Here is a 23,447-nt window from a genome sequence, read left to right as displayed (position 1 = left end):
TGCATTTTGTTCCCCTTTATGACAACCTTGGGAATAGATTCCGTCTCAAATATCCTCGCTTCACTTTTTTTTTACAGTCTATGTTTTATAAGATCATTCTAAGGCAAAGCAAAAGTATTTCCGATGACATGTAGGAGGTTTTGCGGACACAGAAAGACAGGAGACTCGCCTCGGCCAGAGACTGGGCTGCTCTGCAGTGCCCCCTGGTGGCGGCTCAGTGCACTGGCCTCCATCCTGAGCATCTTGTGCGCTTAGGTAGCTGGTGTGTGTGTGTACTGGGAAGGGATAGGTAGAACACAGATTTATTAGTTACATTAACTTGAAAAGCATGGCTCTTTAAAAACTGATACCCCCTCTCCCCACCAGCCCCAACAGCAGAAAGTAGGCACCTTCGAGACTTATGATCAGATCATCATGAGCCCAACTGCTTGGTCGGACAGTAAATTGGGAGGCGAGGGGTGCTGGGGAAAAACTGGAAGTACATTTGAGAAAAATTCCCTTGTGCTACTCCAGGGACAAAGGAGAGAGAGTATGTCGTCGCTGTGAGAACGCATCCATTCCTAAGAGCAGGTGGGAAGGTTCACATTTTGCGTGCATGTTATAATTAACCACAGGTCCCCAGCAATGGAGTTCATTTCTGACACAGGCAAGCCGGCCCTTTTTGTTTCTGGTTTCTTCTTTTGTTTTGTCCTGTTGTCTTCGGCTGTGTTTGTTTTCCTGTCTTGTGCTCCCCTTTCCGAAAACGCCGGCATCTGAGCTCACACTCACAGACTGCAGCATCCTTGCAGCCAGCCGAGCCTGCTCCGCGCACCAGGGCCTTTCTGCGCAGGGCGGAGGTGATTAACTCCATGCGCCCTGGCTGGAGGTGACGAGTGTGGCGTGCCAGGAGGGGAAGGGCACCCAGAGGGGCGAGATCAGAAGAACCCTTACCTCTTCGTTGCCTACTCAGGGCTTCAATAAAATCTGTGTTTCAGAGATAAAAGAATGGATTTATCTCCCTCTTCCACAAATAAAGAGATAGTAGTAACTCTGAGGGTCATTACAACCTCTGTTCAACCCCCTCCTGACCCAGAAGCCTGCCCTGTGGGCTCTTTTTCAGCCCGGTCTGCCCACTTCAGGCCGCCCTCTGACAGGATAAGCACGCTGACCCTGGCAGCTCCCTGCAGCTCAGCACAAGCAAACATGACTTGAATTATTGGTCTCCTGCATCATAACGATTCCATGGTATGACCCCTGTGTTCTGCAAAATACAGTAGAGCTGTAATTGCCCATGCTTCCAAACCCATGAATTACACTTGGCAGAGGTCAGCATTAGCTGGGTGGCCTTTGCCTGGTACTCAGAGAGGGAATATCGCTCCTCTGGCTCTGTTGATGAAATGTTAAATAGCGTCAATGATGGCCATGCATTTGTGACCTGGAAAAGAAAACCACCTTTATGCTGTCTTTGTTTTTAAGCAGTAAAATAGAGCCGAGACGAATAGCATTCGTTGCACACCCTTGGCTAACCAAGAGATACACGTAAAATATCAAAAATTATTTTTTTTGTAAGAGCATAATTCCTGCTAACTTAGCTTATGAGGCATTTCATGAGACACAGCTGGTGCAAGAATCCCAGGAACTTCAGTCGTCATTCTTGCCTAACTACACTTGAGGGGGAAAGATTGGAAAGTGCATTTGAACATGTTCACTGTAACGTATGTATGAGTACACATTGAAGTGTGGTTTTGATCTGCACCTTGTTTGTTACAACTTTGATAGCTGACACCTGCAAAAATCCTCTTACAATGACATAGCTCTAGCCAGACATATGAATTTCAGCTTGAATTTTTGTTATTTCTAGAGAACATTTGAATTGATGACTTGCCAGGAAAACAACAAAAAAGATAGAAAAACCTAAACTTTAACACACCTAAATACTTATAAAGCCCACAGCAAAATTTACAGAAACCATTTTAGTTTGAAGATTTGAATTAATTTTAAATATGGAAAGATTTGAAAGTTCTATTTCCCACTGTTTTTCCTGAAAACTTTAAAATATAGAGTAAGTAAAAGTAAAAACATTACAGAAATGTGAAACAAAGCACTCGGGTGTTAACTGAGCTTTAAAATAAGCCATATCCTATTAGATATGCCAGTAATGAAAATTTCTATTTTAAGTTTTGGGAGTGTTTAGACATAGTTGACATCAAATCCCAGGGGGATTTTTCTCAGAAACTGTAGAAATTGTAATATATAATAGTATTGGCTGGAAGCATTTGGTTTTTATAGAGATGTGGATTTTTTGTTTTTCCTCTCTGCCATTTTTAGAAAGCTGCCTAGTCCTCTGGGACATCATGTGGAGAGGTGCTGTGGCTGTCACCTCAGGAACCTTTCATAAGGAAAAGGCTCAGATGCATTTGAAAGCCAGGGAGAGGGGGATTCAAATGACCTGCTCAGTAGCTAAAGCATTTCTCTTAACCGTTTCTGTCCCAAGGGTAAGCTTGATGACACCATCTGTCCTCAGGATTTTTCTTAATAGACAATTTAAATAACTTCAGTGTTTTCCTCTCATATCAATAATAAGCATGTGTCTCCCCCTACACACACACACACACACACACACACACACACACACACACACACAAATACTTTACAACCTGGTGGTAAAGATAAGTGTGCCCTGAAGGACTTCCCCAGCCCGTGTCCTGCCCTGCTTTCTTCTCTGGACATCGGACACCTTCACTGAACACCTCTTTCACTTAACACGTTCTACTAAAACCATTGTTTGCCTTCAGTATTGAACATGCCTTAAAGGCAAATGCCATAGTTAAGTCCATTTTCTATCATACCACAGTTAAGTCAAGCTTAAGAGAGCATCCGATGATTAAGAGAGTATCCAGCACTTAAGGTCTCTGAACGCACATCTGCTGAATGAATGAATGACTCCCCTGGGAAGAGGGCCCCTTCCCCATATTCTGTGATGCCGCTGCTGTTTCCATTGATGTCTGAGTGGATCATTTCTGACAGCTCTTGTGTTCAGAGCATGACTCTTGAATGAGATACGAATTGAGGAGTGTGGGGAATCCTAAAAAGATTAATTGACCAGAATGCCTTGGTAATAGTTGTCCTGGTTCATTCAAATTCTATTTAATTGGGGTAAGAGATTATCTTTATTTTGATTTTCCAGCTGCTTGCAGTTGAGGATGATTCTAAAATGTAGTCAGCTGGCTCAGTATGCTAAAACCTCCAGTACACTTTCTTTCCAGTTTGATAAACATGGCTACAGTCATTGTTCAGAAGTGACTTGCCCTGTAGATAGGGTGAGGAGCAGTGGTCCTCATGCTTGGCTTGATGTTCACTTACCTATGGAGCCTTCAAAGGCAGACGCTTGGGCCCCATCCTCAGAGACTGACCCCTGTCTTATGTGGAAGCTTTAGCACCATAGCAACTAACCAAGGTTGAGAGTCACTACAATGAACCTGGATCTGCCTATGTAGTGACTCCAGGAACTTCTCTAAAAGATGTTTGGAATTTTAATAAATCTCTGATTCCAATTTCTTTTCTTGCTATTTTCTCTGTTTCCCAGTTGTTAAATACTGAAAATATTGTAGCTAACTGAAGGCTTCTGTAGTTAGATCTCCTTTTAAATGAAATTGAACTGTGATAATTCAGCAAATTGTGTTAAACTTTACCAGTCCAGGAATCTACTGAAAATGCTATTCCTGGGTGGCTGGTGTCATCTACCAGCAGCCAAAAGAATCAGTGTTTTGCAATATTTTAAAATGTGTGCCTAATTTGCAATACGTTCATTTTCTTTTCCTTTTTTTTCTTGGAATATATTTTATTTTGCAATCTTTCCCATTGGTTTTATTTTATTTATTTATTTATTTATTTATTTATTTATTTATTTATTTATTTTTACTTTTTAAATTTATCTTTATTGTTGAGAGTATTACAGGTATACCATTTTCCCCCTCAACTGACGCCCTCCACTTTGCTCCCACCCCCTCCCCAGGCCTTCACCCTGTTTTGACTGTGTCCATGGGTTATGCATATATGCATATAACTTCTTTGGTTAATCTCTTCCCACCCTCCACCCGCCTTCCCTCTTTCCTCTGAAATATGATTGTCTGTTGCATGTGTCAATGTCTCTGGATCTATTTAGTTCATCAGATCCTTTTGTTCATTAGCTTCTTCTTAAAGAAGACTCCAACATTTCCTGTAGTGCCTGTCTGGTGGTGATGAATTCCTTTAGCTTTTTCTTATCTGTGAAGCTCATTATTTGACCTTCAATTCTAAATGATAGCTTTGCTGGGTAGAGTAATCTTGGTTGTAGTTCCATGTTTTTCATCACTTTGAATATCTCTTGCCACTCCCTTCTGGCCTGCAAGGTTTCTGTTGAGAAATCAGCTGACAGTCATGTGGGTGCTCCCTTGTAGGTAACTAATTGCTTTTCTCTTGCTGCTTTTAAGATTCTCTCTTTCTCTTTAACCTTTGGCATTTTAATGATGATGTGTCTTGCTGTGGGCCTCTTTGGGTTCCTCTTGTTTGGGACCCTCTGTACTTCCTGGACTTGAAAGTTGATTTCTTTCCCCAGGTAGGGGAAGTTTTCTGTAATTATTTTTTCAAATAGGTTTTCAATTTCTTGGTCTCTTTCTGCCTCTTCTGGCACCCCAATAATATGAATGTTGGGCCTCTTGAAGTTGTCCCAGAGGCTCCTTATACTATTTTCATATTTATGGATTCTTTTTTCTTTTTGCTCTTCTGGTTGGGTGTTTTTTGTTTCCTCATGTTCCAAATTGCTCATTTGATTCTCAGAGCCCTCTACTCTAGTGGTGATTCCCTGTAAATTTTTCTTCATTTCAGTTCCTGTAGCCTTCATTTCAAATTGGTACTTTATTATGTTATCGATTTTCTCAGTTATTTCCCTAACCATTTGCTTAAACATCCTTATAACCAAAATTCTGAACTCTGTATCTGTTAGCTTGCTTGGATCTATTTCATTTAGTTCCTCTTCTAGAGATTTCTCCTGTTCTTTCCTTTGTGACATGTTTCTTTGCCTCCACTTTTTGGCTGCTTCCAGGTGTTTGTTTCTATGTATTAGATATAGCTGCTATATCTCCTGGAATTTGTAGAGTGGCTTTGTGTAGTAGGTGTCCTGTAGGGTCCAGTGGCTCAGCCTCCCCAGTTACCTGAGATGGGCCTTCTAGGTGCTCCCCTGTGTGGGCTGTGTGCACTGTCCTGTTGTAGTTGAGCCTTAGTTGGCATCCCTGGGAGGAACTGGCCCCCAGGCCAATCAGCTGTGAGGGCCAGCTGCAATTACACCCAGAGAGCTGCTGTGCTGGAGACACCCCTATGGAGCAGGATTTACTTCAGTAGAGCTTTGGTGTTCACCAAGTGCGCCCCTTGAGTGTGTCACTTGTGGATGTGGTAGGGTTGTAATCCAGCGTGGCTGAGTCTGACCACCAGGTGCACTGTCTCTGGGGTCTCCCGGAGGTGCAAAGTCAGCCTCTGCCAGTGCCTTGCCCAGGGCCACCCAGCATGAGCTACACAGCAAACTGTAGTTGGCTGCTACTTGTGCTGGGCTTGGAGGAGCCCAGGAGAGGCCAAGCTATGAGCCAATGCAGCTGCCACTAGTGCCAGGCCTGGGGCCGCTTATCAAGCTGTATGGGGCCCGTTGCTGCTTGTTTGAGAGATTTTAGGAAAGTCCTAAGCATGAGGCTTGAGAGGCCACTTGCACAGAAAAGCCACTGGAAATGGCCTGGATGAGCTGCAGGTGGGGAGGGGCGGGGCCTCCGGGAATCACGGGGCGGGGCCAAAGGTGTGAGTCAGGTGCTGGCGATTCAAATATGACGCCTGCCTGCCGGCTGTGTGCGGGGAGGACTCGCCAAAGGAACCATGGCCTCCGCCAGCCCTTCTGCCTGGGAGGAAGCCGCCCCCCCACCTCTCGCCCGGCTCTCAGGCAGGTTAGTTCCTCCCCGAGTGTCCCAGGTCCTTTCAGGCTGCTGCCCGGCGCTGGGCTCAGAGGGAGCGTCCGAGTGAGTCTGTGCCGGGCCCTTAAGAGGAGATGCTGGGGCTCCCGCAGCCTCCGCCACCCTCAGGGACAGTCCCCACTGGTTTCACAGCCCGGAGCTGTAGGACGTCTCTTCCCGGCCCTGGAGCCCTGGGCTGGGGGCCTGCTGTGGGGCTGGGACCCCCTCCCTCCTCCGGGAAACCTCCGCCGCTGAGATTCCCTCCCGGGTTTCACCCGCGGCACCGGGTGTGGACCTGCGGCCTCCTCTCTCGATTCAGCCCCATCCGCCCGCGTCTCCGCCCCTCCTACCGTCTCGGTGCTTCTTCAGTTCCCTGGTTGTGGGGCTTCTGTTCAATCAGGTCTCAGGAGGCTCTGAGTGATGGTGGTTCTGTATTTTAGTTGTAATTTTGATGTGGTTGCGGGAGGCGGCGGGTGCAGCTGTTACCTAAGCCACCATCTTGTTTTTCCTCCGCAATACGTTCATTTTCAAGAGGAGTCAACATCCAGTATCAAGAAATAATAGGCCTCATCTTAAGTATGTGTGAAGAGCTTAGAGAATTATGCCCCCTCCTCACATAACATTGGCACGTACTGAAAAATGCCCCTGTGTGATACACTCACATAGTTTACCATCTTTCCAGTTCCTCTAAAATAGGAATAGTCACTATACTTAGATATAAATTTCATGGATTTAGAGTGAAAGGTTATTTTACCTCTTTTTTTTAAATGTATCTTTATTGATTTGGGAGAGAGGAAAGGAGAGGGAGGGGGAGAGAGAGAGAAACATCAATGATGAGAGTCATTGATCAGCTGCCTCCTGCACACCCCCGACTGCGGATCGAGCCTGCAACCCGGGCATGTGCCCTGACCGGGAATTGAACTGTGATCTCCTGGATCCTAGGTCGATGCTCAACTGCTGAGCCACCCCAGCCGGGCTTACCTCTTTTTTAATAATTGTAATTAATAGACATATTTTTGAGCAGCTTTATGTTTGCAGAAAAATTTTACTGAAAGTTCCCATACAATCCCTCTCTCACCCGGTTTCCTCTATTATTAACATTTTGCAATAATGTGTTACACTTGTTATAATTGATGAGCCTATATTAATATTAATGCATTATCATTAACTAAAGTCCATAGTTTGCTTTAGCATCCTCTCTTGATGTCGTACATTCTATGGGTTTGAACAAATGTAACATACACTTGGGATCACACAGTAGGTGGCATTTTCAGATTGTCTTCTTTTACTTATCAAATGCTTTTCAAGGTTCCTCTATGTCTTTTTGTAGCTTGATAGGTTGTTTTTTTTTAAAATCACTGAGTAATATTCCATGGTTTGGATGGACCACAGTTTGTTTATTCATCTCCTGAAGGACACTTTGGTTGCTTCCAAGTTTGTCAGTTATAAATAAAACTGCTATAATATCTGTGTGAGGATTTTGTGTGACAGTTTTCAACTCATCTGAGTAAATGCCAGGGAGCAGCTAGTCTGCAGGGGTGGGGAACCTTTTTTCTGCCAAGGGCCATTTGGATATTTATAACATCATTCAAGCATCATACAAAATTATCTACTTAAAAATTAGCCTGCTATTTTTGGTCAAGCATTTAATTAACACCCCTAATGTGATGGCTGGAACTGCTTCTCTTTGGTGAAGACTTGGCAGGGCCAGACTGAAGGATTTTGCAGGCCTTATATGGCCCGGGGGGCTAGATGTTCTCCACCCCTGAGAGGATTATATGGTAAAAGTATGTTTCGTTTTGTAAGAAACCACCAAACTGTCTTCCAAAGTGGCTGCACTGTTTTGCATTCCCACCTACAAGGAGTAAGAGTTCATGTTGTGCCAGCATTTGGTGTTGTCGGTGTTCAGGATTTTTGTCATTGTGACAGTGGAATCTCATCCTTTGAATTTCCATTCCTGACAACTTATGATATTGAGCATCTTTTTATATGCTTACTTGCAATTCGTATATCTTCTTTGATGAGATATCCATTCAGATAGTTTGCCTACTTTTTAATTAGGTTGTTTTCTTGTGGAGTTTTAAGAGTACTTTGTATATTTTAGATACCAATCTTTTATTAGATATATGTTTTGCAAATATTTCCCCCCAGTCTCTGGCCTGTCTTCTTCACTTTTGAAGGATAATTTTGCTGGACACAGAATTCTAGATCTGATGTGTATTTTCTTTCTACACTTTAAATATTTCACTCTCATCTTCTTGCTCTCATTGTTTCTGAAGAGGAGCCCAATGTGATATTTGTGTCTCTCTAGGTATGGTGATTTATTCTTCAGTTTCTTTGAAAACTTCCTCTTTGATTTTCTGTGGTAAATGTAAGCATAGGTATAAATTTTTTTATATTTATCCTGCTTGGTGTTCTCTGAGCTTCCTGGATCTATGGTTTGATGTGTGTCATTAATTGTGCGAACTCTCAGTCATTATTACTGCAAGTATTTCTTCTGTTTATTTCTTTTCTTTCTGGTATTTCCCATTTCCATCTGGTAGTTCCTCCTCTTTTTTTTTTCTTCCTGATATCCCTATTATGTTTCCAATAATTGTCCCACAGTTATTGAATATTCCATGTGTCTTTTATCTTTTTTTCTGTATTTCAGTTTGGGAAGTTTCTGCTTACATTTCTTTAAGCTCATTGATTCTTTCCTCAGCCGTACCTAGTCTACTGATTAACACATCAAAGGCAATTCTTCATTACGTCACAGTGCTTTATATTTCTAGTCTTTTCTTTTGGTTCTTTCTTAGTGTTTCATCCTTCTGCTTATATTACCCATCTATTCTCTCATATGGTCCACTTTTTCATATTAGAACCTTTAGCATATTAATCATGGTTGTTTTAAATTTCTGGTCTAATTATTCCATCATCTCTGCCAAGTCTGGTCTGGTGCTGGCTCTCTCTCTTTAAACTGTTTGCTTATTGTTTGCCTGTTTTTGTCTTTTAGTGTGTCTTGCATTTTTGTTGGTGTTTGAAGCTGGACACGATATACTGAGTAAAAGGAACTGAGGGGAGCAGACCTTCAGTGTGCAGGTTACGTTTCTATGGCCAGGAGTAAGGCCAGGGTCACTGCTTTGAGCAGCTGCGGTGTCAGAGGCCAAAATGTTTTCTGGGGCCCTTGCCTGGCCTCCTCTCTTGTCTTTGGGTTTCCTGAGGGACTTCTTTTTAGATCGGGCTGAGATGTGCCTTGTTCTTTCAGTTGTGTCCCCTGAATATACATGAGCCCTGCTGTGGCGATGGTGATGGGAGGGGGAGGCAGGGGCTTGCTGGGCAGCGGTGCCGTCCTCGGGCTGCGCGTTAGGTCTGTCTCTCCCCGAGCCGGGGACTGTGCACTGTGACCCTCACCTGTGCCTCTGGGTTATTCTCTCCCCTCGGGTGGGTCGGGATGGTGGGAGTGGCTGCAGTTGGATATTTCCTGTCCCCCGGGTTGGTTGGGCTCTGATAAAACCCCAGCAGGTGAGACCTGGATTAACAGTTTCCCCTGAGGCAGGCCCATTGAGAAGGGCCAACTGCCCTGTCCCGTCTCAAGATGGTTCCTTTCCCCTCCCCTGCTGGAAGCCCAAGGGGGGGTTTCTCTGATCTTCACTCTGAGGACTTGGCAGGGTTCCTAGAGGTAATTCTCACAATTTTGGGGGGTTTCCCTATGGTGGGGTCTCCTGGGAGTTTTCATCTCTCAGACTTGTCCACACAGAGCCTGCAGCAGTTTGTGGGTTAGAGCTCAGGTTTTCCCACCCCGCTTGGTTTCCCGGGGTGTCTGCTCCTGGGTTCCTGCTCCAGTGAGCTGTGGTTCCCGGTACCCACCTGCCTATCTCTCCAATTTGGGGGACAACGATTTGCCCTGTGGCCTCACCTCTCTGACGGATCTAAAAAGAGTTGTTGATTTTTCCATTTGTTCTGTTTGTAAAGGTCATAAGAATGAGACCTCATCAATCTGTTTTAATGCTTAAAAAAATTAATACACATATTACTGTAATGACTCAATTATCAAATGGTTTTATTTTTCACCCTGGCCAGTATGACTCAGTTAGCTGGGTGTTACCCTGTGCACCACAAGGTTGCTGGTTCGATTCGCAGTCAGGGCTCAAGCCCAGGTTGTGGGCTTGATCCCCAGTAGGTGGTGTGCAGGAGGCAGCTGATCAATATTCTGCTCTCACATCTACGTTTCTCTCTCTTCCTTCCTCTCTCTCTAAAAATCAATAAGAAGTCTTTAAAAAATGATTTTATTTTTCTACTGCATTTAAAGATTTAAAGAATCTGAATAGCAACATATTGAAGTATAAAATACAGCAATTTACAGAGAAACAAATGGTTATTTTAGTCATAAAATTTTGAGACCTTGTAAAAGTGCAACTATGGCAGTGCCTCGTAATATTCTCCTATATTTTTAAAAACATAGTTTTAGTAAAATAGAAATATATTTATAAATGACAAGAGTCATGAAAATATTAAAGTTATTGAAATACCATTGTACATCTATGTTGTAAATGTAAGATTAAATTTTTCAAATTGCATCACTCAAATTTTCTCTTTTTAAAATAAATACCATATTAGCATATTTCCTTTCATTTTTCTCAAATTGTTTCCTGAATACCAAAGAAATTGAAAACATTTTAGTAATATTACCAAGTGATTTTTTTCTTCCAATCTTTTTGCAAGAGAGCCCTAGAATTCATTATTGCTTTAATAAGGGGCCTCTTAACTCCCAGTTTTTCAGTTTTTCGGTGGTGTGGTGTCTTGTCCTCTGGGAGATGGTCACTGACAGGATAGATCAGCAGCTGGAGGCTACATTGAAATGCAGAACAAATGTAGCTGAATACCTGCCCTGACTCCTGGTGGGCTCTGCTGCCACTAACAATTACCAGGGACAAGAGCACAGACACTCACACGGTGGGAGGCCTGGCCCAGCACTGCAGCTCATTTTGCAGAGCATAGTCAGGATGGCCCTGCCCTGTGGTTTCCCCCACGTTGTTATATGCCAGCATTTACACAGTCACACCTTCACTGTGTCCCCAGTCACCAGCATTGGCAGTTTGTCACGTGTATTGATTTCACTCAAACTGCAATTTATATGGATCGCTGTCCACAATCCTGAGAAAATCCTATCTCCCTCTGAAGAACTGGCGGTTGGCTCATGAGGACCACAGGCCATCATTAAGTGCCCAGTGGAAACCAATGTAACTTCAGACAACCCTGTGGTCAGCCAGGCTGCTTCCAGACATCAGAAATGCCAATGTATCCTTAGGACAGGATGCCACCTAAGGCGACAAAGTGTTGCCAAAGTTATGAAGGGGGCAATGTTGAACCTCATGCTTGCCATGACCATACTATGCCAAGACGACTCACAGGGAAGTGAACACCATCAATAACACCGCAGTGTAGCAACAGAGTGAACACAAAGGTTGAGGGAGGATTCCTAATGAGTGACTCTGAGAGCACACACTGCATAAATCTAATCATCTTGACGTGCCAGATGAAAAACCTAAGTCCTCATTTCTCAAATAAGGAAACTGAGGCCCTTGGACTGCATGTAATTAGCCAGCTTTACACAGCTAATCAGTGACTTAAGTGAAATGTGAACTCAGGCTACTTGGCTCAGAAACCCACTGGGTCACCCCCATGCTCTATGTCCCCCCATGAGTGTGTCTCAGAGGAACTTGCTAGTTCCTGTTTGTTTTCCCAGCTTTAAGTTTCCCTTTTGTTCATTCCTTTCTCTTGGAAAGTTCCTGATTCATCTCCTTCTTTCTGTATCCCTTCTTCTTCAAAGACTGCAGTTGCCTCTCCCATTTCTTTTCCAAAATACTTTTCAATACTTTTCACCACTTTGTGGTGAAGAGAATGATCCTATAAAAGGAGAGACGTGAGTTAATGACATAATTGTATGCCTCAAGGCTCCACTTATGCCAGTTCACAACTTACCCTGGGAAGCAGAGAAGGAATTCAACCGCTTACACAGTGTCACACAGCAAAAGGAAAAATTCCAGCCATCTGGATGCCGGGGACATATTCCCATGGTCACAATACAGACGTGAAGAGTGAACCTTCAACACTGCCCTCAATGCAATGCCAGGAGCTCTCTGGAATTCTCACCATCATTTAACAACACAGACTAGTCATTAGAGTGTGCCAAGCACTGGTCTAAGTGCTGTAATATTGACTCATTTCCACTTCATAGCAGCCTCGTGAGGTTGGCACCGATGTGCTTTGCCTTCTGCTGGTGATGAGTCTGCCAGCTCTGCCCACTGTGCCCTGGACACCACGCTCAGCGTTGTCCTGCTCCTGAGTTGTTGAAACCCTTCCATGTCTATGAACCTGTAAGGTGTTTTGTAGACAAGGGCTGGCCCAAGCCCTTGCAATAGCAATGTTTTCTTGTATTTGCACACAGCTTTCCATTGTTCAAAAACTATTCTAAATCTCACTTCATTTACTCACCATGGTGCTTTGAGGAGAGCACACTTCCCCTGGCACAGAAGGGAGGCCCAGGCACAGGGAACCTAGCTCTCCAGTTGGAGAATGACCCCTTTAGGAACTGCTCCCAGGCTGGATGCAGAAGTCATGGGTTGTTTTATAAATAATTTGGCTGAGCACTAAACATGTGAAGAAGAAAACATGTGAACAAGGTCCTAGAAGGGTGTGCTGAGCTCTGGAAGGGCAGCTTCATGCTCAGAGAATGTCAGAGGCACCCGCAGATTTCCAGGATGACTGTAAGGTTGGAGAACCACAGTGAGGACCGAGGTGGTCCAGAATTAGGTGAGTAGAGCAGCTTCACTGGATGAAAACTTCGATAAGCTGGCTTTCTTTGACTTTGGAAGCAGAGGGAGAACCCCGTGAAGGTGTCTGTCACCGCTGCGATTTCTTATCTTTGCCCCCATATCTCTTTAGGTGGGGGGGTGGGTGGGGTGGAGTGCTGAGGGTGCTGCTGTTTTCCACAGAAATGAGTGTGTGGGGGGGGTGAATTATTGTCCCAATATATAATAGTCCTAATAGCAAGGACTGTTCTGTGTGGGTCTAGGGTTTTGACGAATAAGAGGATAACACTGCATTTCATGGAACTTAGACATATGACCTATGAATGTGCATATTGCATTGACAGAGGACAGCAAAGCTAGCTATCTGAAGAAACAACTTTGTCACATGCTGGTGCACAAACGTCTTCTCAACAAATTATATTTCTTCCCAATATTTCTGCTTACCATCCATGAGGACCACATCTACTCAGTGACGGGATCACATGAAGTGGATTTTGCTCACAGTGACACCCCCTTCCCCACGTGCTATCTCCTGTGACTGCCAATGTAACTTATACATAGACTCAGAAGGACAGGCTGGAGGAAGGACCTGAGCTGAGGGTCTTCTTGGGCCTCACCCGGAGCCAGGGTAGGGTGATCAGGGCATAGGTGCAGGGGTTCCAGGAAACACAGACCCAGAACTGTCTGGCACCCCAGTATCCATCTGTGTTCTGACCTGATGAGGAACCCATCTCTATGTTTCTAATATTTTCCTAGCTCTTTCTCTCCTGGGACCAAAAGTAGGGAATTATGATGCAAATTTTTAAAGATTTCTTCCATAAAAGGTCAAAAGATCCTGGTTCAAACCATTTGAACAAAGGGACACGTAGCCATCCTTCCTCTTCTCTGCTTGTGATTATTGTAGGCAGAGGTAAGGAAAGAGCGGGTCAGTAATGAATTACTGTTTCATAACATAGGCACAGCCTATGTCCCAGATAACGGGAGAACCCAGGGACCCAGAGGAGGAAATGAAGTGTTTAGACTTTAAACATCCAGGTAGAGAATTAAAAATAACCCATTACATCAGCCTAGCCCAGTTCAAACTCCAGAAATGCATTCCTGACAAGTTTCCATGCCTTCCTTTCAATGTATTACATCGATTTACATCCCAAACCATTAATCCCACCTGTGTTTCCTTCCTTTCCTTTCTCCGTCCTGTCACACAGCACTCTGCGGATATGATATTGTTCATTTTGAAAATCACTAGTTCCAAGAGAAGATTTGGAACAGGAAAAAAAAGTAACTCTTTGAACTGTATTGGTTTAAAATGCAAGGGAAAATCTAAGGTAGGGTGTGCATTAATGAAGCTTTAAATAGTGGTAATTCTTTATGATTGAGTAAAATATCAAGGTTTTTACATCTCAGAAACTAGCAACCAAGGGCATTTTAAATGTAAATGCAAGTAATTGAACCTATGTAGGATATTGAAATGGATTATTTCAGACCGTCATTTCTCATATCCTGCACAAATATTTGGTAGTAAAGTACCACGCTTGACTCTAAGCAAAGGTCACAGAAATCATAAAACACTGTTTCTGGACATAGTCCTGTGCTGACAGGCAGGCCTATCTAGAAAACACCTTGTGTCTGTAGGAAGAAATGGAATCAGTTGTTACAATTAGCACAGAGGAAAGACTGGTGACTCAAGGTCACCTGCGTTGCATAATAGATGGGCCATGATGCCTGGGGGACCATGATCTCCTGGGCTCTGTTTATCTCAAATACCATTCAGATCTGAATGATTTTTGTTGATCTTGGGGAAAGATGACAGTAAACATCTTGACTTAAGCATTTTGGGCCCATGTACAAAGAACTTGGCATCTGTGTTCTTATCTGATGTTCATAGCAACTCTGCGGTTATCTCCCCTCATTGTACTGAAGAGGCTCAGGAGGGTTAAGTGCCTTTTCCAAGACTACATATAGTGAAATATATAAATAGAATTTGAAGTTTGGTCTTGTGGTAACAAACTTTGGGCTCTTTTTTGTTTACCTGTATTTTCCTCTACCTGTAGTGTTCACTTAAACAGTAATTCAGACATTAAGTTTTAGTTTGAAGATGTACGGTTGCCCCTTGAACAACATGTGTTTGAACAGCATGGGTCTGCTTCTACATAAATTTTTTTCAATAAATACCGGCACAGTTTTTGATCCACAGTTGAGAGTCTGAGGATGCAGACAGACAACTGTATGCATTGTTTTACACCATTTTATATAGGGGACTTGAGCACCTGCAGATTTTGTGATCCATCGGAAGTTCCCCAAACCAATCCCCCACAGGCACTGAGGGACAACTTAAGACATGGGGGAGTCAAATTTATACAGGGATTTTTTTTACTGTGTGGGCGCCAACACTCCTAACCCTCGAGTTGTTCAAGGCAAATTAAAACCTGTGATACTGACCAATGAAGAAAACTCTGTATGCCAAAATTACTTGAGCACAGTTATTTTGACACAAATTATACTATGCATATATAATCAGCAAACAGAATCACATGGACTCTGAAAAAAAACTTTGCAATCTGCTCTATGCCGTATTCATTCAGAAAATTGATAAGTGTGCCTTTAGTATTCTCTCAAACCACAGGCATGTTTAAGAGAAAGAAAAGGAACAAAGAGAAAAATAGTTCTAGAGAAAGCTTTGTCTAAAGAGCATTTTCACATTCAAAACTCTTCCCTGGCCCCCAGGCCTCTCCAAAGCCCCCCTTCCCCGCCAGCTACTTCCATCCCCCAGGGCCAGGATGCCAATGAGGATGCATGTGGCACAGCCTATTGTCACGATGCATGATTTTCCAATACATCCAGGGCTCGTGCCCAAGTTCTTTGATGTGAGTTATGTATAGTTAAGAACAGTGGTTCAAGATGAAAGCGTGAAGACTCCCTCTTGAGCTATTTCTCTGTTCGTGAAGAGCAATAATTTGGTGCCATAAGTGATGATGTCATGAAGTGGCAACATGAGTACCTTAGGGACCCTCTGTTTTGTTCTTTCCCACCCCACCGAGTGGAAACTGTTGGGGAGGGGAGCATATAGGGACTAAAAGTCAAATTGTAAATAAGCCCTGTTAGTTTCTGTAGTTGTGCTTGTTTGTTTTTGGAAACCTATAAGAAACCAAGTTAACTAGATTTTTAACCTACTGGAAATACAGACACTCTGATTAACAAAGTGGAGTCATTGTAAGTTGGCATTAACCACTGGCACTGAATCAGGAGGCTAGATGAGAGCACGCAGGAATGGGAAGGGGGAATGTGTTTTGGTTGGAAGGAATAATCACTGTGGCCATGTGTCTGCGTGCAGACCTCAGGTTCCTCCTTTGCAGAAATAGAAGGCCAGGTTGGCTATGTGTATCTACGAGATTTCTGACACATGTTCTTTCTGGAATTTGTTGGGACGTTGTAGCCAGGACTTGGCTCTGCCTCTGTCTAGCAATACAGCATTGGTCCAGGCGCTCCACCACTCAGGGCCTTCAGGGGGAAATGAGGGTGATAGGGTCTTTCCTGTTCATGTCATCGGCTTGTTCTGAGCAAGGAAGATAAATGTGGAGTGCTTGCGGGTGATAAATACACACACCACGCTCTGCCGCTGCAGTTAGTATTAGTGGAAGCCACAGGCAGTGTTGCTAGCCAGGTCCTTGCTCCTGTATGTACACAGCTATATCTAGATATCCATAGACACCTACAGGTATCTAGATACCCACCTCAGTATAGATATCTAGATAAGACATAGATACATAGATATGACTTATTCATGTATTTTATATGCTTATAAATTACAAACACACATGGAAATTCACTGAAGCTCAGGGTCACTATGTAATACATTTTCACCTCTCAAACAAGGCTTATAGAAGTTCACAGCATCACCGAGCCTCAGACTCTAGCACACAAACTGGTAGAGCAAAGCGCAAAGCATCAGAGGCAAACAATTGGAAGGATCTAAGTGTAAATCTTCACCTGATCTTGGTGACTTTTGGCAAGTTTCCTAAATTCTCTGAACCTCATTCAGCTTCTTCATCTGTAAAAGGAATTTAGTTTCAGTTCTGCTCAGTTTTTTGTGAAAATGTAACAGAATTCTGTATAAAACATAAACTTAGTGTTGTACTTTGAGCAAATGGCAAATAATATCATAGCACCACTTGTGTGCCCAGCTCAGTGCTTGGACCACAGACATGAGACCCTTGTGGTTCTTAGGATCTGTGCAGAGATGGACACTAAAGCAACAAACAAAACCACCACACATAACAACTGTGCAACTGCAGTTCTGATCAAAGCCATGATGGAAATCTTGGGGGGCTGTGGGTGAGACCCCATCCAACCCATATAGAATCCACACCTTCCCTGGCACACAGGTGGAATCTGGACTTGAGGACCTACTTCTTCTCTCCAGTCTGGAACCCCGGTGTCTGCTCCTAGTCCAGCTCCCCAGCTGCCAGGTTAACTCAGGGTCACGGCTCCTCCTAGGAGCCCCACTCCCAGCTCTTTGTTCTGTGGGAGGAGCAGGGACTGGCTCAGACTGGCTTAAGACACACATCAGTGACATCTGATGGGCAATAGGGTGACGATGGCTCCTGATCTCCTTCCAACTTCTGTTCTTTGTCGTGTTAGGCTGCCAAGCTGTGCTGAAGAAACAGACGAAAGGGAAGAAGAGCAGATTGTCAGCATTGCTCCCTTTACGCCATCCTTGAGTTAAAATGTTGAGTGAGCCTCTTCTCTGAAGGCCTTTCCTCCTGTGCAATATAAACGTTGCCATGCCATCATTTTCACCTCAATATATGCATCATCTTATGCAAGATACAGAAAATAGCACATATCTATGCTAAAATTGTTTGTATAAATTATACCAAAAATAAATGAATGGAGGAAAGGTAAAGTCTGGCCAAGATTTGATCTCAACCAGCTGTCAAATCAGGATCTAAACTAAGTGTCAAAATCCAGATTTCAACTTTGTTGCTCCAACCCCACCAAAATCATAAGCAACATCTAAGTGAGAAGCTGTCCTCTCTGCCCACCAGGCCACACTCCAGGACAGGGAGGGCCAATAGAGACGAGCCTCCTAGGCAGCCCCTTTGCCAGTGTGATGACAGGGATGCCGGTGGGGCCCTGAATAAACGCCAACAGCGTGGAGGTGACTGCGGCTGTCGGTGATGCTGCCTGAAACCTCTTTCCCTGGTTTCTCAGCTCAGGGACAGGTTTTCGGCACAAGCTAAGCAGGGCGAATCTGGGTCAGTGCAGGGGTGTGGTAGGCAGCTCAGAAGTTTCGCAGGCAGAGTCCTGTGGCTGCGTTTCTGGATACAGCTTATGCTTTCAAATATCTTTTATACTGTACAGAGCAAGTGGGCAAGTCACGCAATTTCCAACATCCGCTAGGAATTATCAGCAGCTTTAAGCTGTGCTGCTGGTGGAATGAAACTACTGAACGCACCACAGACAAGAGACCTGGTTTGATTGCCTTTGTTCCTCTGAGATGAGCCAGACAGTGAAATGTCCCTTCGCTTTGAGGCCTGCCCAGAGTGTATGCCCATTCTTTCCAAACTATTTACCGGATGTACTGACTAACAAACAGGGAGGGGTTCATCTGGGCTAGTCACTATATATACAGATTCTCAAGTACGGATAAACCAATGAAGCAGTGCTATTAGTATGCCCATTTCATAGATGAGGAAACTGAGACCTCATTTACATCACTTGCTTAAAGTCAGGGCAGAGGAGTTAGGATTTGAAATCAAAGATCCTCCTCTCTCTTTCACCAATGAGCCATGACCCATCAGCTTGCCACACAACAGTCAGAACATCCTAATTGTTTCTAATGTTCCCTAGAGGAATTATTCTTTCCTTATATAAAAAAATAATCTGGAAATTTCCAGGCCCATAAGGAGCTTGAAAAGAGTGAATATAAAGTAGTAAATAACAGAAGTGTTTGTGTGCCATTTTCATATCAACATGTTAATGCTTGCTAATGACTTTTACAGTAGATTTTTTCCAAACCATTACTATTATAATTAATAGCTTATGTGATTTAAATGCAAAATGCAATTATGGCTGGGTTCTTTTCCTTCTCATATTTCTGTAAAGTTTTTAGGGTTCTGTATAGTCCTAAAAAGATAGGATAGCCCTGAATAAAATATGCAAAACTATTTTAATTTGCAATCCACCTCCTCATCAATATTACTTTCTTTCATCCAAATGTTACGTTTGGCACTAAAACTATCAGATGGAAGCGCTGTCTATCTTTCATTTCATTGTTTCCTAAACAGAGCAGCCAACTGAAATCCCTCTCCTTAAAATAAAATTAAATTGATTAAAAAAAAAAATCAGACTCAGATCCAAACACCTTCGTCTCTATGCAATATTTCTCTTTTGCAGATGGAACAGCCAAGGGATATAAAGAGAGGGAGAGACAAACAGGCAGACCCTGAAAATGAATACTCCTAAGAGGCTGTCTCATGGGGATCGCAAATCTTAGTCTCCTTCTAAGAAAGCAAGGTCTCTGAATTTCTTAGATATTTCCCTCTTGATGCCACAAGCATTGCCATGAATTAACTAGTTAAAAACTGTTTGGTTGGAGAAACAGTCACTGCGTGTTTCTGAGAGTGCAGAAACACAACGTGCTGTCCATTTTGTCTGAAGCCGGAGCCTGGATCCCAGGGCAGATCCCTCCTGCCAGCTGCCCCCTCAGGTTTTCTCCCGGAGGCTGGCTCTGCCCTGTGGCCGCCCCTCCCTCTGAGCCGTCTCCTTCCCCGCCGGGTCCTGGGCAGCTCCCTCAGTCCAAAGGGGAGCTGAGTTTGCAAGCTGACAGGGAATGCAAAGGGCTGGTGGTGCTGATGTCAGAGCCAGCAGACAGTTGTGATTGGATCTAATTAGACTTTGCAGCAGCAAATAGACAAGCTCCCTGCGTGATTGGCTTCAAAGTGGCTGGTGCCCAACAACTAGCAAGAGGTGCCAAAGTAGAAGCCCTGCATGCAGAGCCCAGACCAGGAGAAGCCGCTCGGAGGCGGAGAGCGGAGCGCCCAGCCTGCCAGCGCACCTTTCCCTGGCCCCTCCTGCCCCTGGAGCAGTTGGCACTCGGGCTCAGATCACAGGCTTGCAGCCCAGCTGGAAACAAGTGACAGAGCAATCGGAGGCACCGGAGGAGGGGGCACCGCGCGAGTGCTCTGTCCTAAAAAGTGAGCCCGCTCCCTGATTCGCAGAAGCAGGAGCGTTCAGCAGAGGCGGCAGCCGCGGCAAGAGCAGCAGAGGGGAAACTGGTGGAGAAGGGGTTCCCGTCCTGTGCTGCTCACCGAGTTTCAGCCATGGCATCGGTGCTGGGGACCAGCAGAGGGTCCGGAGGGCTGGGCGGTCAACTCAGATGCAAGTCTAAGAGGCGGCGGCGGCGGCGATCCAAGAGGAAAGGTAAGGACCTGGAGGCCGGGGCGCTCCTGCCAACTCTCCTCTCTTCCTCCCCGTGGTCCTCGGGTCCGTGGGCCTTGCCCGTGTCCGGCAGCTTCCCCTCGGGTGCTGGTGGGATGGGAGTGCAGAGCAGAGCGCTCGGGAGTTCAGACACCTTTGTAAATGCCCGGGGCTTTGGCCAGCCCAGAGGGGACAGTGCCAGAGCGGCGCGGGCTCAGCAAAGTCTTGGCCAGGAGCAGGTGAGGAGGAGGTGGGGGCAGAGACGGGGCTGTTGGCTCTCCTGGAGGATGGTTCCCTCCCTGGTCACTCGGGCCGTCAGCGCCGCTCTGACCGCCTGGGAGGCACCGTTAGCACACGGTGCCAAAGAAAACACGCACCGAAGCCAGCATCCCTAGAAAACGCCTAGGAGACCTCCTGCCAGCGTTTCCATCCAAATTGTCTTGGAGGAAGGAGTGGGCAAAACGCTGGCAGTCACCTCCCCAAACCGGCTGACAGTTTCTGGGGAGTGCGGTGCCCGTTGTTTGTAAACAGTAGGACCTACGGAGAGCATAGGCTCATCCCAGGGAGAGAAGCCGAAATTAACCCTTGAAAGAGAAAGCGGCATTACAGCTTGTTGGGGGGGGGGGGAGCTGAGAAGGAGAAAGACCAGCCCATGCCGAGTTAGCACCGACTCGTCTGGATGCCTCGTTCCGATGTTCTTGGCGATCAGCCGCCCTGAAGTTAGCCGTTCCATCCCCAGCGCGGGGCGTCCTCAGAGGGGCTGATGTGAAATCGGCAGTTGCTCCGACCGAGAGGCGATGCTCTCAAATGCCAGCAGGCTGTGTGCGCCCCGCAGGGAGGAAGCCTCCCGCGGCCGCCCTCCTTCCCGGGGGACCGGGCCGCAGGCAGCTCCCTGTCAGGAGTCTGCAGGAGAAAGTTCGGTTCTCACCATGATCTGAAATTGTGTTGTTGTTTTTTTAGAAAGTGAATATAGAGCCCTAAGAACAGTTGCAAAGACACAACTACAATTTATCAGGTTTTCCAGGTAGGCAGGGCTGAGGCTGGAAATGCTCCCCAGAGCATTTCCACCCTCTCAGTGGCCTAAGATAAGTTTGTGCCACCTCTTTCCCTACTCGCTTTCAAACAGTCCTCAAGTCCTTCGCGACTTCTTCCAAGAACAGAAATTAGCCAGACAGTTTGAAGACATAATGCCAATATCAAGCAGTCATTAATTATGACCGCATGGCAGGACCGCAAGAGCCAAGTGACAGCTTCCCTGGAAGATTTCAGAGCCTTTTGGTTTCGGAACGGGAGGGATTTTGTAATTCTACTCTAAGGGAGCTGATAAAATAAATACCAGCCACTCACTTTGTCATCTGAAATTTGATTTTGAAACATCTGTTAATATCTTCCAAAAATAACATGAACAAAAAGTGACATTGATATTGAGAAAAATCACAGAATTTAATAATTGGTATAACTTTTGAGAGAGAAAAAAAGACATTATCTTATGGACTTCAAGGGTTCATGTTTCCCAATATTTTTGTTTAGTCTATTTAAATATTTAAAATGGAAAAGTATGGAATAATATTTCACAATAAAGCAACCTATAGAAATAAATATACACTGATAGACATTGGTGCCTTTCTCCAAATTTCTTACTTTCGAATAGCAGTCATGCTAGCCGAGAAGGTACTCATTTTGGGAAAGAAAAGCAAGAACCCCAAAGGAAGGTTTCATTTACTAGAAACTTAACTATAACAATTCCCAATAAAATTCTGATATGCAAAAGTGCTACGCCTTGGTTATTTTGAATATACCAAGTCTCTTAGGCAACACCTGGAGAGGAAGGGTAATCAGGGTGATATACTGATTTCTATTCCACGTAGATATATGTGTAGGGGTGAAATTTCCTGTGGCATCTGCTGACGGCTAGCGCTTCGGGGGGAGAGTCAAATCAAACTATTCAACATTCACTTTTTAGGGAAAAGCTAACCATGTAAATGTAAGTGATCAACTTAAAAGAAAACGTAGCAATTATGGGACATGTTAAGTGTTGTTTGCATTTTCCTGGGAATGGATCAGTTTATGTATAATTCCAAGTTATTACAGCCGCTTGGGTTTTGTTTTGTTTTTTGCCTCTTGTACCAGGACAATGGTGAATTTAAATTATGTTCTAATGTTCATGAGTCGTAACAGCAGTGATTGAATAGACTAGCCTCCGCCTCTACACTGATGGAATATTATAACTCTGTATTTGTCACAATCTACAATCCAGGCGTGTAGTGATGGTGGTTAAGGGAGGAATCTTAGGAAGGCTCTATTAGTACTAACAGAAGCCACTGACTATGAGCACAAAGTAAGGGCTCTTTTAATATGTGAATAAATAAGTGAAGATAAATGTTAACCTTATTTGCCTATGGCATTTATTTTACCACCTATTCTAATGAACAGGAGTCATTCTGAAAGGTGCATTGTAACTTTTAGGTCCCAGTGCTGTGAAATGCTGTCAGCTCTACAAGCATCCTCTAAAAGGGACTTTGGTATGATTTGTTAATCACCTTTTTTAGTGTCCAAAGAATCTATGGGCTCTGAAATAACAACTCTTTAGCTACAGCTTAAGCGTGGAATTGATACAATATTTTTATTATTAATAAATATGATCCATAGCCTCGGAAATGAAATATTTTCCTATCCTAGGTGCTTTTTAGTCACTATACCACACAGGAAGTAGTATAATCTTTAAAATTCAAAAAATATGGGGGGGAAAACTTACTAGCCAGAACCTGCATTTCTCCCTCAGATAAACTTTAAAGGAGACACTCTGAGTGGATCTCGCCCACCCACCAGTTAATTCCCTTCTGTTATTTTATCAAGACCCAGTGCCTTACAGTTCTTTGCGTCTTCTCTGTGTGCTACTTTTTAGTTAAAACTGTCTTTTAGAAATTATTTTGAATGATGTACATTTTCTGTACAAGTAAGAAATGTCAAAATTTGACTTCTGTGTGGATCAGGCAGCTAAAAAAAAAAAGCCTAAAAAATACAAGGAAACCATCTAATTTTTACACACGTGATTTCGGAATGTCCGCTCAAACCCCATTAACATATGAGAGACACGGCGATTTATTCTGCTTCTGTTTCATTCAGAGATGTTGACAAAATGCTGGAGGCACTGGCAGCTCAGAGACGGGCCGCTCCCTGCTCTCGCAAAATGCCCACGGAGCTCGCGCTTCTCGTGAAGAAGCCTGGAGACTGCTCTTTATTTTATAGTTCTGGGTAGAATTATGCACAACCAAATCCAGTGGTG

General features: G+C 44.3%; 1 protein-coding gene across 1 annotated transcript in view; it reads left to right on the top strand.

Moving 5' to 3' along the window:
* The first annotated feature begins 19,869 nt into the window (after window positions 1-19,869).
* ADARB2 (adenosine deaminase RNA specific B2 (inactive)) overlaps window positions 19,870-23,447 on the top strand; it is a 395,175-nt gene continuing 391,597 nt past the window's right edge. The window contains exon 1 of the mRNA XM_081131940.1: window positions 19,870-20,164. Coding sequence (XP_080988066.1) covers window positions 20,065-20,164 — 100 coding nt within the window. The 5' untranslated portion in view covers window positions 19,870-20,064. The remainder of the gene's footprint in view (window positions 20,165-23,447) is intronic.

This window comes from Miniopterus schreibersii (assembly GCF_964146895.1).
Source record: "Miniopterus schreibersii genome assembly, chromosome: 1".
Lineage (NCBI taxonomy): Eukaryota > Metazoa > Chordata > Mammalia > Chiroptera > Miniopteridae > Miniopterus > Miniopterus schreibersii.
The sequence above is the reverse complement of the archived record's forward strand: the minus strand, read 5'-3'. Positions and strand labels throughout refer to the sequence as shown.